Genomic DNA, 15,526 nt, shown 5'->3' with positions numbered 1-15,526 from the left:
GCACAGCGCCTCCAAGTTTCTCTTCTTCCCTTCGTGATGACAGCCCTTGCAGAAGGCTCTTCCTGTAAGCTCTCCCTCAGCCACTACAGATGTTCATCCACTGGCTGCATTTGTAGAAGGAAAGAACCAAAAGACTTGGTCTTTTGTTATTATCCATGGTCTTGCCACTCAGCCAGGATGCTCTGTAAGCGTGAAAGAACCGGAGGAAGGGTGAGAGCACCAGGCCAAACACCAGCGGGCATCCCCCGTCTGCAGGAGCCTGTGATCCCGGGGTGTGTGCACCCGGCCTGCCTTTTCAGTTTTATTCTGAGTCTCCTTAAAGTTTGTGTCCGAAGTCTCTACACTTGCTTTGCTTGTGTTAAACCACTTATGGAAAGGCAATGCTTTCCCTCCAAGACGTATGAAAGAAATGACAGGAGAGTTGTAAGCACCCACATTTAGACACACTGAGAGCTTAGTGGGCCAGTTTCACATGGGTACCAAGTCAAGCATTTATTTCTAGGCTTGGAGTTTGAGTAATAAAATGTTTTAACAGACAGAACCTTCCCCGAATGCCATAAAATAATGTTTGTAAACATTTTTTTTCCGGGGGGGGGTGGTATTAACTTTAGACTCTAAAGAAAACATCCAATCAACTCATTCACAACAGAGCAAAACTTTCACACCTTTTTTTGAGAAAATGATTTCTCAAATACACAATCCCGATTGGGTGCTTTTTTGGGTATGAACTTTTATAAAAATGAAGTTGGCTATCACTGTGCTAAGGCGCTGAGGGGTGTTTATAACAGACTGTACAAATGAGGCAAATGGACATTTGTGCAGGATCCCTTTGCAAATGAAGATCCAAGTCAAAAAGAAAAAAACAAATTCACTTTATTTTAAAGACAATGATTGGCATACAGAAGGTATGCACCAGCATAAAATAAACTTTCATGAAAAGCATTAAAATCCATTATAAATTAATTTATTAAATAGGTATTTGGTATATGTGATGGTTTTTATTAGATATTACTCTTATTTATTGCCAACCCCCTCCCCCAAAGTCAAAACAAATCAGAAAAATCTCATAACTCCAATTTACACTAAATAATTTATTTTCCCAAAATGTGTATGTGTTCTGAGATGTGACACATGATACAGTTCCATTGGTCATTCTCTATCAATCATAATATGACAGGACACAAGAGGCTAAAAATGGCTCATCATAATTTATTTTATGTTAAAATGTACAGCTTTTTTTTGTTTGTTTTTTTTTCTTTTTTTTCTTTTTTTTTTTGAAGTGACTGACTAAAAAGAGAACAGATAAATACAAGAGTGTCGCTGGCTCCTATTTTATACAAGGATTACGCCTCTCCTGCTTGGCCCTTACAGTCACCCTGTACAGGTACAAAGGCTACAAAAAAGGAAGCAATATAAACAGACACAAATAACTTTTTTTTGCTTTTTTACATGCGGTTCTGTAAGCTTAGTTTGAGCTATTCACAAGCTACTTCTCTATTTTTCCTTAAAAAATAACTCCAATATTTTATAAAGATAGAAAAATCTACAGATGGAATGAAAATGTAAAGTTAGAGGCATTTCCATAAAATAGCAACTTTACACCAAATTCACTATTTTTTTTTAAATCCTGCCAAGTATTTGGACATATATGAAATGTTTCAAAACCTGACAGATAAACACTGAGATATGCTTCATTCAATAAACAGAAGTCTGCATTTATAAAACAGAAAGCTGCCTTTTTTCCCCAAAGAAATCTGTCACCAAAATGGAAAAGGGTCTCAACTTTACACCAAACATTGAGCAATAAAACCCTTTTGACTAACCAAATGGGAATAGCTTTTATAGCTCTTTACAGTTTTATAATTAACAAAAATATAGTTTTTTTTTTTAAACCCTCAAATTAGGGCACCCTACTCAAGGCAAAAAACTTAAGAAATGGCTTACTGTTAGCACAACACTTGTACAGTACTACAAAATGCACTGTCACTAACAAAGACATTAGCGGCATGCTCAAGTGTCACCTTAACCAAAATATACAAGAACTGAAATGCTAAAGGCATTTACATGGAGTGGACAGGGAAGGGGGAAAAAAAAAGTTCCAGGTTCAGTATTAAAACAGATAATTTGGTGGGGTGGGGCTTGATATCCACATCATTTAATGGAAGCAGGCACAACAAGTGGCTGCCTTCAAATTGTAGTCCAGAGAGGCCTTCCTTTGCAGAGAATTTCATATAAAAGTAACAGAAACAAAGATACCAAAAAAGAAAAAGGAAAAAAAAAAAAAAAAGAAAAAACAACTTGTATAAGGCTTTCTGCTGCATACAGCTTTTTTTTTTTTTTTTTTTTTTTAAATAAATGGTGCCAACAAATGTTTTTGCATTCACACCAATTGCTGGTTTTGAAATCGTACTCTTCGAAGGTATTTGTGCAGATTCGATCCAATGGTGATGCCCAGGGGATCTCGTGACTGCCCCTGTTGCCTACCTTCTCATGTAGGACCCATTGAGAGACTGTTTGGACATGCCCGTGTTCATGTAGCCGTGATGTCCAGGGGCCGTGTACATCATGTTACCGTGGGGTGGGGTCTGCATTGGCTGCTGGGCATATGGCTGGGTTCCCATCATGCCCATCTGCATCTGCATAGGGTATTGGGGTGTTTGATTCATGTAGCCATGATTGCTGTGGTAGCCACTGTTCATCATCGGCTGGGACATGCTGTACCCATTCATGGCATTGAGAGTATTCATGTTCATGTTCACAGAGTTGACGTTGTAGGCTGGGGCTGGCATCAGGTTCACACTCATGTTCATGCCTCTCTGCATCGTTAAAGTCCGTGCAGGACCCTGCATGGCTACAGTCTGGGAGCGCCCATAGATTTGCGACTGATGGGTGGCGGCGGCTGGTGACAGAGATGCCGATTTGGTTCTCATGGAGACGTGGCCCTTGCTGGCAATCTGGGTTTGCAGTCTTTGGCTGTGGGAGATGCCAATATTTGACGCAGCCATGTTCCGTTGCAGAAGAGGCGGTGGCAGATTCATCGGAGGAGGAGTCAGGTTGGGGGGCGGGGTCATCGTAGCTTGTGCTTGGGGTCCCCCAGGGACGGAGTGCGGAGACTGGGAAAGCTGAACAAGCCCTGTGTTACTTAGTGGTGTGGACAAAGAGGCACTGTTTGCATAGGAAGTTACAGCAGCGGAATGGCTGTAAGGCAATGAATGATCAATCAGTGTATTAGTTAACTGCTGTAGTTTGGCAAGGCTGAAGGTGGCTGATGGCTGCGGGTAGTGCCCAGCCCCAAAATCACTCTGGCCCATCCGTTCATACAGGCCGATGTTGGCGTTGCCAGTCTCGGGGATCTCAGGCAGCTGCATGGGCGGGGTGAAATTAGCAGCCATGCTGCACTGGGCCAGCTGCTGGCTGCTGCTGGGAGGCCTCTCCACCACACAGCCTTGGGGAGACTTGACGCTGCAGGTCGGGGGAGAGCTGATGCTGGTCTGCTGCAGCATGCTGCAGCTCCCACTGATGTTGGACATCTGCTGGGTGACAGCACAGCTGCTCTGTGTCAGATTGCTCGAGGTGAGGTTGCTATAGGAGCAGCTGTTCTGGGAGGAACCGTTTCCACAAATGCTGCCGCCCATGGTAGAGTCATAGCTACTCGGGTTTTCATAGTTTTCAGTTGTGCTCTCGATGCTGCCCAGGTCACTGAATCCGCTGTCCACAACTTGCTGTGAATGATCGGACACCGACGGGACGTCCATCATGGGACTGGTTTCCATGTTCTGCAGAGATGGCACGGAGATGGCACTTTGATCTGGGCTGATTTGGGCATAGCTGTTTTCCAGGGCAGGGACGCTGGGGCTGTTGACAGAACGTACTGACTGGCCGGGATGGGAGTGGACGGACGAAACTGGGCTACTGTGGTCTGACTGCTGGCAGTCGTCCAGAGTGGTGGCGATCTGTGGACTTTGGTCTGCATGGGTGTAGTTCTGGAGGCTCCTACAGGCCTCTTGGGTCTCGGTGCAATCCTGAAACGTGTCGTCCTGCTCACTGTTCTCCTGGGTCAAAGACTGAACCGCCTGAACGGTCTCAGAGTCTATTTCCACGGTTGTGGTATTTCTCTCTTTGAACTCGGAATCCACGCCTTCGCTGCTCTTTTGGTCCTGCTTCGGTGCCTGTTCTTCCGGTGATTCCTCGTCCGATTCAGGCGCAGCGTCAGTGCCTCCAGCAAGCTCCTTGGGCTCACCGTTACAAGCAGCTGCAAGGTCAACGCCACAGTCCATTAAGACCTCTGAGTTCGAATGGCTAGGCTGGACACTAAGGTCTAAAAAAGCCTCCTGGTTCTCCAGTACTTCTTTGAAGGCTTCTCTTGGCCGGTCTTCCTTCTCTGCTTGCGCACCCTCCATGTGACTATCATCTTCATCATCTGCATCATGACCCTCATTGTGAGACGGCTCTTCATCCTCTTCCTCCTCCTCTTCATGATCGTCCAGGGCAACAGAGTCTTCTTTGCCCAGGCAGACTTCTGGTTCTTCTTTTTCTTGACTTTTAGCACCACCTGGGTCCTTTGCGACATTTTCTTCTTCTTCTTCTTCTTCCTCTTCTTCCTCTTCCTCTTCGTCATCTTCTTCCTCCTCCTCTTCTTCTTCCTCCTCAGGCTTGATTGCATCATCTTCTGTTTTTTCACCTGGCGATTTATTCGGACTTATAGGTGCACACGTTTCGTCCCTTCTGTTTTCATCCCGAGGCAGCAGGGGTTCCATAGCTTCCTTGACCTCCTCCTCAATCCTGGTGGGAGTGGGGCTGCTTTTGTCTTCTGGAGTCTCCTTCTGTTCTTCTACTGTTATCTGGTCATCAGGTTCCATGGGTGTTTCTGGCGGGGTGTACAGGTTCAGTTTAAATCCGGTCTTCCTTTCTTTGTTCGGCCTCCACTTAGATAGACCACGTTTTGTTCCTTTTGGCCATACTTGTTTGCACTTTAGAGGTTCAGGATTGTCTCTGCTGCCTTCTTTCAAGGTATCTGTATCATCATCCATATTGTCTTAGCGAGGAGACAAACGGGAGGAAGAAAAACAAAGTCTTAGCATCTCTTTGAACACCTGAATTCATTTTTCTAAATTAGCTAGTATACACTGATTTCAAGGTCAAGAGTTGATGATAAAGACACCATCAAAACTAACAGAGATTCATATTGTGCTATAAACCTAGTGAATCACCTAGGTCGGGGAAAAGAATACATGTCTCACTTATTCTCCCCCCCAAAAGAAAGCTGTGCTTTTTATAGAAAGCACATGGAAGGCAGCCTGGGTGGCTCAGCGGTTTAGCGCCGCCTTCCGTCCAGGGCGTGATCCTGGAGTCCCGGGATCGAGTCCCATGTCAGGGTCCCTGCATGGAGCCTGCTTCTCCCTCTGCCTGTGTCTCTGCCTGCCTCTCTCTCTTTCTCTGTGTCTCTCATGAATAAAAAAAAAAAAAAAAGGCACTTGGATGCTGACAATTATAATAAACTGCTTTGAATTTAACAAATAAGACATTCTCTGGTGTAAAAGTCCAGAATTCCACAATGTTAATAAATAATCAATCAATTTGAACATGTACACATTAGAAACTACAGGGGAAAGGGGCTCCTGCTAGCTCATTTATCCAAAGCACCACTGTCCTGGTGAAATGAATAAAAGCCTAACTCTCATATCTATCCTGAGAATACAAATTTCTGTTTGTAGACATTTACTGGATTTATATGATCTCAGATGACATTATTTACTTTGATTTGAATGTTCTCTCTGGCATAAAAATAAACCGGGTACCTCTGAAACAAATGAAAAGATACCTAGATACCCCCGATACAAATGCATCTGTAATCTACTAGAGACCATCATTTTGGCATGACACAAACTGTAATGTCTTTGCCATGAAATGATTGAATACTTAAATGATAGGTATTCTTTTTTATCACCAATTCTGTCCACATAGTATTTAGGATCAATTTGCTGCTCAAATGTAAGGTTTGAACATTTTAAAGTAAATAAGAAACAAACCATAATTGTCATGTTTATTTTAACTTGGCTAATCTTATTTTTACTGTACCTTTATGCACATGTGAATATAAACAAATTTTTAAATATATTTATCTAAATATGAGCAAGCAAACAAACATATGAATAAATACAAATAGAAAACACCTAAGTCTTCATGAGATCTTTATTCTATTTTTTTTTAAAGATTTTTATTTATTTATTCATAGAGACACAGAGAGAGAGAGAGAGAGGCAGAGACACAGGTGGAGGGAGAAGCAGGCTCCATGCAGGGAACCCGATGTGGGACTCGATTTCGGGTCTCCAGGATCACACCCCGGGCTACAGGTGGCGCTAAACCGCTGTGCCACCGGGGCTGCCCTTCATGAGATCTTTAGAAAGTTAAAGGTCACACTGATCTCCTGAAGGGGTCAATGTAAAGGAAAAGCTTTACAAAGAAAAACAGCCTCTATTACAAACATTACTTTGGAGAACAAACATAAGATTTCACATTCAATGTGGAACAGAGATCCTTCTTTGCCAGAATGAAATGATTTCTAATCCAATCAGTGCAGAGCAGGGTAAGCTCCTAGTTCATTTACATAGTAAAAGGATTACACATAAACTTACCTGCAAGGATTACATTCAAACTGGCTAGCTGAGAAGAACACATAAGTGATGTACACTGATTCCTTCAGAAGTACAAAGTACAATACCCACTTAACAGTCACTTCAAGGTACTCAAATGGTTTTATTGCTATTCACATGGGCAGGAAATAGCCATGCCAGTGCCTCTGGATTCCACATGCTGCTGGACCTACCAGCTTTTATAGGAACACTTCTCTAAATAAGATGGGTTTTCTGGTAATTAAGAAGATCCTGAAAGGAATCAGGTACAATATGGCCACTAAAAATTTTAAAGGCAAATGGCCCAGAGTGGACAATAAAGGTAATGATGATTCGTTTACACAGTCCTGAGAAGAAAGTTAGGAAGTGGAAATAAGGCTCAATGTCCACACAAAAAAATGGTATCTTGCTGCAGTTTGCTGTTTGTTTAAAGAAACTAAAGAACTGGGGTGCCTGGGTGGCTCAGTCAGTTGGGTGTCCGACTCTTGGTTCTGGTTCAGGCCATGATCTCATGGGTCATGAGATCGAGCTCCGAATCAGGCTCTGCATTCAGCGGGATATCAGCTTGAAAGATTCTTTTTTTTTTTTTTAAACATTTTATTTATTTATTCATAGAGACACAGAGGGAGAGAGATGCAGAGACACAGGCAGAGGGAGAAACAGGCTCCACGCATGGAGCCTGATCCCAGTCGCCGGGATCACGCCCTGGGCTGAAGGTGGCGCTAAACCCACTGAGCCACCAGGGCTGCCCAGCTTGAAAGATTCTTTCCCGCTACCTCTCCCTGCCCCTCAAATAAATAAATAAACTTAAAAAAAAAAAAAAAAAGGAAAGAAAGAAAAAAGAAACTAAAGAACAAGGTTTGGACTCTACACCAGGGTAAGATGTCATTCTCTCAGCAAACTATTGTATATAGCAACAGTATTCCTGTTAACTATGAAAGTCAGAAGATGCTTGCTCGTGCCCTTAAAATTATGGCTTTTCTTTTTTTCTTCCTTTTTTCTTATTTGATAGAGAGAGAGCAAGCATGAGCGGGCAGAGGGAGAGGGAGAAGGAGAAGCAGGCTCCCCACTGAGTAGGGAGCCTGATGCAGGGCTCAATCCCAGGACCCTGAGATCATGACTTGCGCTGAAACCAAGAGTCAGACACTTAACTGACTGAGACATCCAAGGGCCCCCACTTTGTAAAAAGAAAAAAAAAAAAGATTTTTTAAAGTAATCTCTATACCAACCATGAGACTTGAACTTACAACCCCGAGATCAAGAGTCGCATGCTCCACCCACTGAGCCAGGCACCCCAAATTGTGGCTTCTTAAAAGCAAGAGAGACACCGCAGTTCTCAAGGAAATGAGATGGCCTGTTTCTAGATTAGAAAAGATATTAGAATAAATTTTTAAGTAGAGTGATTTCAGCCACAGAGCAGAGACTGTCCATAGATCCTTATGATTCAGCCAGAAACTTAAGTATCCAAGCCAAAAGGCAAGGAATGGTTGCTTTTAAACAGAGCATCAAAGACTACTCATTGGTGTTAGTATTTTTTTTTTGGTAGAGGATGGGGTGGGATGTCCCTGCCAACGGCAAATTATAAAATAGTAATTTAAAAGGAAGGACAATTTCCTGATTTCCACACTATCCTATATTATCAAAGCTAAATACTGATAGTGTGGGTGAGTTTAAATGATCCTTGATAATAATGTATCCTAAGACACCAGTAATTATAAGCTGCATGATTGATTTACTAAATTTATTTTTCAGGAAGAAAGAAACTACTGCATTCAATGCTTACGCAGACAGTAACCCTGATTCTGGAAATATTAAATGTGGGGGAAAAAAGTACCTATTAGAATCAAGGAGATGCTGTGTGTTTCTTATTGAGAGACTTCAGAGTTTCTGAGGATAAGCCAATTTCTGGAAAGAAAGATGAACCCACCCGGAGGAATGTTCTGGCCTTAGAGGTTGTTTAAAATAAAATCCAATTCCAGGAAGAAAGGAGAGATCCTTTTATGAATGAGTCGACACAACCTCAGAGTTGCCTTTGGGTATAACTCCAGGTACTTGCCTTTTGGCGGTTAATATACGAGATATGCACAAGGATAAGATTTTTATAATTCCTCCACTTACTTCTACAAGGGTCAGCATTCTTAAAACAATGATTGTCTTTTTCTTCCTCTTCCTCTGTTTGTTTTTTCTTCCCAGGCTGATGTTGGAATGTTTTTCTCAGGACTGGCTTCCCGCCATCTTCCTCCACTTCAATCTCACAGGTAGGCTCCAGGTGTGGCATTGGCCTCTCTTCATCTGAGTTGTCAAAGGGCTCATTCAGTACTTCTGTCGTCTCAGAAATGGTCTCAGTTGTTACACTGCTGTTGATCCTCCTGCGTTTACGGCCCCTTTTCTTCTTTAGCACAAAAGGCCTCTGAAATTAATTCCAAACATAATACATAAGAGCTCATGAGAAATTAAATGGTTGAGTCGATATGCAGCAAACATGTACGGAAGGCCTGAGAATCTTACACGTAAAGACTTCTGTGATGCCTTTGTACTTAACCTTCCATTTGATGTTTAACATCCCTCTCGGGCTCAAACTACACAGGCAAGTGTTTTCCAAATAAAACAGTTGTTTACTCAAGAAGATGCTTTGAGAGGGAACATCGCCTCAGCTTAACTGTAGATTTTAAAAGCTAAGGTTTGCTTTTCTAGCATACATTTTCCAAGTACATTGGTACTTGCAGACTCCAATATCCTGTATATCATAGCTATTCAATCATCACAGACACAGATGTTTCCATAAGTGTTGCAATAATCGACTAGCCACTGGGTCACTCATTTAATACTTGATAATTGTTCAAGGAGCACCTGCTATCATCAAAGCACCAGAGGAGATCTGATGGTGTACAAGGCTAACCTATTTGCTCCCCATTTCATAGGGCTTTAGAACGGTGAAAAGGGAAGAGGACAGGGTAGGAGAAGAAAGGATTATTCTGTTTAAAAGGTTAAGAGAATCATGTATTGATGACTGCAGGGATGTCAGCAACTGATAATTTTACAAAATCTTTTATTATAGAAGGCATCTTAAAAAATTAAAAGACATGTCAATTCTGTCTTATTTATATAAGATAGGATTTTTTTTTTTCTAATTGCACCACAGGCTGGCACAGATGACTCTCCATAATAGCAATTATAAAATACTTCTGCCCAAGCAAAAAAGTATTTAATGAAACAAAATTAAAATACAGGAATAACAGAATTGCTGCTAAAATGTAATCTGTCAATAATGGGCCTGAAAGATTATTTAAAATACACTGCAAGAAGGTTCAATACGTTGGGTTAAAACTGTAAATAAACTGTATCCAAGAATTACTGTTGACTCACATTAACTCTCTGAATGTTCACATATAAACCTGATAATCACATTCTGTAACTTAACAATTATGATTATCAACACCGCCGGTTGGCCTGCCCTCCCTAACCGACTATAATTTTCCCAAACATGAGTACAGCCAATATAAAGAACTGGTTTTCGGGCAGCCCAGATGGCCCAGCGGTTTAGCGCTGCCTTCAGCCCAGGGTGTGATCCTGGAGACCCAGGATCAAGTCCCACGTCGGGCTCCCTGCATGGAGCCTACTTCTCCCTCTGCCTGTGTCTCTGCCTCTCTCTCTCTCTGTGCCTCTCATGAATAAATAAATAAAATCTTAAAAAAAAAAAAAAAAAAGAACTGGTTTTCTTCAGATTGAATCCACTTATATGATGGGAGTCCGTAGCATGCCTTGGATAATCCTGGTTTTTGATATTTTTAAGACAAATTTCTTTGTAATATATACATAATACCTGAATACATTTTCCTCGTAAGAAATCAAAAGATTACTCAGAAGCTTGAAGTTCACTTTATGGGATGCTCTTTTCTACTCCTTGCCACAGCTGCATTTCCACTAAAAGGCTACCAAATTGGGAGTTAGAACAGCAAGTTCTTTGACAGGCAGTACACGGGATGACCTTGGGGCAAAGCCTCAACTGGTGCTATTTCTTTAAGTCTTGGGTATACTAACAGTATCTGGTCCCTCACTAAGTCACAGATAGTGAAGACAAAGATATCAGATCCGGGTTAAACAATTACCTAAAGACAAAATCAGTTTTTTAAACTTTCTGCACAAGGTATATCTAGAGAGACCACCAGGCTATAAGAAATTTCAGCAATGTGACTTGGCCACAAATTTAAAAATATCAGCATCAACACAGAGAGTCTGAAATACCTTCTAACAATTCTATGCAAGAACAAGAAAAATAGGAGCACTGGGCTTGGACTCAGGGCAGTCATCTGGTTCTGGCTCCATATCTAAGGAGTTGTAAGACCTTGGACAAGTCTCTTAGCCTCCCCTAGGCCTTGGTGTTTTCATCAAAATGCACTGAAGGTGGTTTTAAGTGCTCTCCAAGGCCCCTTTCTGCTTCTACACCCTGACTTACTCTAGTCCCACAAACCAGCAGGTGGCAGTAACTACTAGACTAGGAAGCCTGCCTGTCCCTGTTTTCCTGTCAGGGCCACTAACAAACCTCAAAAAGTAAACACAATCATGACTGTAAGATAAACGATGATGATATATGATCGGGAGGACTGAATACAAATAAACTACATCTAAAGAATAGAGAGTGAAACAAATACTAATAGTTCGCAATGACAAAATTTGATTGAAATGGACTCAGACTGAAACTCTAAACAGACACATACCTTTCTCTTTATGGCAACTGATTGTGGTTTAGTCAATCTCGGAGGAGAACTCTGAATATTTTCTTCTTCTTCTTCTTCTTCTTCTTCTTCTTCTTCTTCTTCTTCTTCTTCTTCTTCTTCTTCCTCTTCTTCCTCTTCTTCCTCTTCCTCCTCCTCTTCTTCTTCCTCTTCCTCCTCCTCTTCCTCCTCTTCTTCACTGCTCTCCTTAGACAGCTCCATCAGCTGCCCTCGCTCCCCTGCCACTGGCCGGCTCTCCGGGGAATGCAAATATTTATTTTTCGATTGTACTTTTGCAGGTGATTGCCTACTGTTCGCTCTAGAGGACAGGATTTCTTGCTCCTCCTTTTCCCAGCAGCTAGCTTGTTCCATTAAGCGCTCAGCCTAAGGCGGGGGAGGGTAAAAATGGTGGGCCAGTGAAAGGGCAGTTAAGCCAGAGCCTCTAAGGATCAAAGGCAAAGGATCTCTTAAGTCGTTTCTGATCAGGACAGTCAGCCAGCCAAGCAACATTCCAGCTGCATCATCTTAGGACTCTTTTGCATCAGTTAGGATAACAAATCAAAGAAGATTGGGTTTCATGGGATATTTAGCAGTATTAATGATGCAGCGAATTGATTTGAGTCCTTTATCACTACATTACATGCTCACTGGCATGGAGCACTTTAAGCAAGTTCATAAACACAAAGAATCGATTGACATTGCAGCCTTGGAGCTCAGCACCAAATGTGATCTGATTACATGCTGTCAGTAGTGAAAAATGCTGCTTTGTGATCAATGATAAATGTTTCATTTTTCATACTCAATTCAATAAAATTATCATGTCTTACCATGCAACCTCAGTTAGGATAAATTAGTGCCATATCATTTCACAAGCTCCCTCTACATAACCAAGCCTTTGACAACGACGGTAATGACTTTCTTAGCTTAGCTTAAGAATGCTGCAAGATTGAAGTCACACAACTTAGGCAGATGAAGCCAATCATTACCTCTTTCTCAGCTTCTCGCTCTTCTTCAGAAACTGCAGCATTAGAAATTAAAATTGGGGTCCACCTTAGGCTTTCTGGATCAAGTTCATTGGTCCGGGAACAGGTTTTCAGCTTTTCCATGTGGCCCAATATCAACTTTTCCCTTCTAATGATGACAAATCTGTAATGTGACGAAGCAGAACAAAGTGCAATCAAAAGCTGAAATTTCATTTCACCTTCATACGTTGACAAATGCTAGCACTATTACCCAGGGTACAATTGATGAGAAAGCTCATCAATGAAAAGGTATAGCAAATTGAAATCTGACCAGCAAAAAAGTATCATTTCCTGTTTCCTATTTAGGAGAAAGCTTTTGATACTGTCTTTTATCAACCTCTTATGTTAAACTAGAATGTATCCCCTGCCCCCCCATGTCAGGGACCCTTTCTGGTGTAAGATGCTTGCAAGGCAGCCAGCGACGCCCAGGCCTTGGTACTCACCTGCCATCCCTTTTGTCAATCATATGGAGGTGCTGCAGAGTAGTGGCAATGTCATGTGGGCACATGCCCGTAGCTCTGCTGATGGCTTTGATGCTGATGTGCCTCTCCTGGTGGTGGTAGAGATATTCTAAGATGACGCTCTTCCAGTAGGCCAGGTAGGAGAGGCGGCCCAGATCAGAGAGTGGCTTTTCAGGAGACCCTGCCTGGCCTTCTCTTCTAGAAAGCAAATAGCCTAGGGCAGAAAAAGCCAAAGTCGACCTCATTGTGGTGTTTTCAGACATTGGAACAGGGGCCACTTGGAAAGAACGGAAGTAGCAAGGAGGTAAAAATGGCACACCAGACTTTACGTATGCAGTCTCTTCCCAGTTGTAGGGATTTGATCTCCATGAAGTTTATGCTTTTGAACCTTTTATAGTAGCACTGTAAGTCAACTCATATAGCTAGCGGCAGCATTCCAAATATACGTCATGGCATATTAAACAAAGCTAAGGTTGAGGACGTTACTTCTGATAAATTTCAACATCCAAGTTTCCCACCAACTTTAGATTCTTTCAAAAAACGAAATGTCAGGCACTTATTCAGAAATCCTGTCGAGGGACCACCCCAAACATTAATGGGCAAGTTGTTTTCCACAGGAAGGACCTAATGACCCTTTGACAGCTGGGTCTTAATAAAAGAGAAGGGTCTCTGTTGACTCAGATTCTATATTGCTTGTTACATTTAACTAGTCGGCTGATCTGAAGCTTTGTTTTAGGACTCATAAAAGAATGTCTTTTAAGTTGACTGCTGCAACTCACAACAGCTCCGCTAGCTCTATTTTCACCTCTTTCATGTAAATTAATTTATAATCCCACCCCAGAACGTTGCTTCTACAAATTAAAACAAAACAATCTCCTTAAAACAAACTGTTTCATGTATATTCAGAAAAATCCCTGAGCATGGTAAGCTTTTGAATGTGCATTCTACAGCATTACGGTGAAGGTTCCTTGGCAAAGGGACTTTAAAATGATTTAAAACTTTAAATCCACTTGAAGGTAATGAATGAAAACTGTGGCTGTCTTGGTAATTAAGAGCCACTTATGGAGCAGAGAAGAAATGCTATAAACTAATGATGTCTACCTTGCTCTAATTATCAATTTCAATAGCCTCACCTTCCCAAACTTACCAAATTTAAACAAACATCAACCACATACAGTAGGTGGCAGCAATTACAAAATCATGCTGCTCTGCAAACCACCCAAATCTTCAGCATTTTTCTTCTTTATCTACATTTCCAAAATGGCTGCACTCAAGGATTTTCTCAATTTTGGATTTTTTTCTTAGAAGGAGAAATCATGCCTCTGATGCATTTTCCTGCCTTTCAAAAATCACTGTAAATAATGCAGAAATATAGAACAAGAAATCCAACCTGGCCCTAGAGGGGTATAACCACAGCATTTTGCATTTTGACGGTTTTAATCCGAATGCCATTGTAAAGAATGAGCATATATTTAACTTTAGGCTTTCCTGAAGTCTTTTGACTTATTTGGGTCTTTAACTCATGTGTAAGTGTAACGTATTTGATTGAATGCAACAAGCACCACAAAATATTACAGTCAAACCACCGTCGACGCGTCATTCAGCTGCATACAGAGGCTTTCAAGAGCAGTGTGTCAGGAATGCTAACAGTGATGACCACGGTGTTCAAGCCAGCCCAGAGTGTGCCCTGTCAGTTTGGAGAAGAGCTCTCTGTCGCTCAAGTACAAAGGGTGCCCAGACCTCACAACACAGATAATTGGCACATCTGTCCCCTGCCTCCTAAGTGCTTGGCACATGCTGAGAAATTTACTCAGTTGGCTGGGGGACCGAGTTCTGTACCTCGGGGGGGCGGTGGGGGGAACAACACCCTTGTGACCATGAGATCCCCCAACTACAAGTCCCCTGCAATGACTGTGCAACTGTGCAATTCCCTAGTCCCTCACCGGTTCTCATCTGAACCCCACAGTTAGGGACAGAAAGCCCCACTCCCACAGCTCAGTAGGAGGAGGACTTCTGTAAGACCCAAGGAGTCAGAAGGTGGTAAGTGCCCTTCCTACCTTCTGTTCTCCGCTACTACGAGCAACCTTACCCAGAAAGCACAGATTTCTTTGTTCTGTCTTCTCTTCCTTCAATTCCCACCCTGGACCCAGTCAGAATCCCCCCAAAACATATTTTCCACAGCTGTTCATGTTTTCACACTCTAAGGCAGCACATGCACACCTTATCAGGGCCTCCACCTAAACTGGTCAGGCCATTGGAACTCTCAGGCAACCTGGGGTCTGGGGAGAGCATTTAGGCATTAATGTTTCAGTGCCTGGGATTCCCACCAGGGTAAGTGGCAATCTCCTGGGACACACCCTGTGACTGCCACTGCCACAGGAGAGTCCTGAGGCCCAGGGCAGGCTGGGAGGCAGCAGCAGGGCAACAAGCATGCACTCACTGAGCCCACTGGGTCCACTGGATTTTTGCAGCAAGCCCTCCACCCTGCACCAGTGAAGGCTACAGGGCAGGAAGGCTACCAACAACTGCCAGGAAGTGAAACTCTCCCAGGTGCTGGGGAGAAAAAACTGCAAACCCAAACTCCAACCAGAAAACAGCAAGGCTGGTGTTCAGGGCTCTTGTGTGCCAACATTTCAGACCACACAGTGCCACTGTCCAAAGCTGTCCCTGCATTGCCTGAAGTTAGGTCTTCCTGC

General features: G+C 42.6%; 1 protein-coding gene across 4 annotated transcripts in view; it reads right to left on the bottom strand.

Annotated features, from left to right (window-relative positions):
• Window positions 1-855: 855 nt before the first annotated feature.
• Window positions 856-15,526, bottom strand: part of KAT6B (lysine acetyltransferase 6B) — a 186,247-nt gene continuing 171,576 nt past the window's right edge. For all 4 annotated transcript variants that reach the window (XM_077895094.1, XM_077895092.1, XM_077895095.1 and 1 more), the window contains exons 14-18: window positions 12,813-13,044; window positions 12,334-12,493; window positions 11,351-11,731; window positions 8,751-9,042; window positions 856-5,035 (exon numbers count right to left, since the gene is read on the bottom strand). In XM_077895094.1, the coding sequence (XP_077751220.1) occupies window positions 2,481-5,035; window positions 8,751-9,042; window positions 11,351-11,731; window positions 12,334-12,493; window positions 12,813-13,044 (3,620 nt within the window). In that variant the 3' untranslated portion in view covers window positions 856-2,480. The remainder of the gene's footprint in view (window positions 5,036-8,750; window positions 9,043-11,350; window positions 11,732-12,333; window positions 12,494-12,812; window positions 13,045-15,526) is intronic.

The sequence above is a fragment of the Canis aureus genome, chromosome 4 (assembly GCF_053574225.1).
Source record: "Canis aureus isolate CA01 chromosome 4, VMU_Caureus_v.1.0, whole genome shotgun sequence".
In the NCBI taxonomy this organism is placed as follows: Eukaryota; Metazoa; Chordata; class Mammalia; order Carnivora; family Canidae; genus Canis; species Canis aureus.
This window is presented reverse-complemented; position numbering and strand designations above follow the sequence as displayed.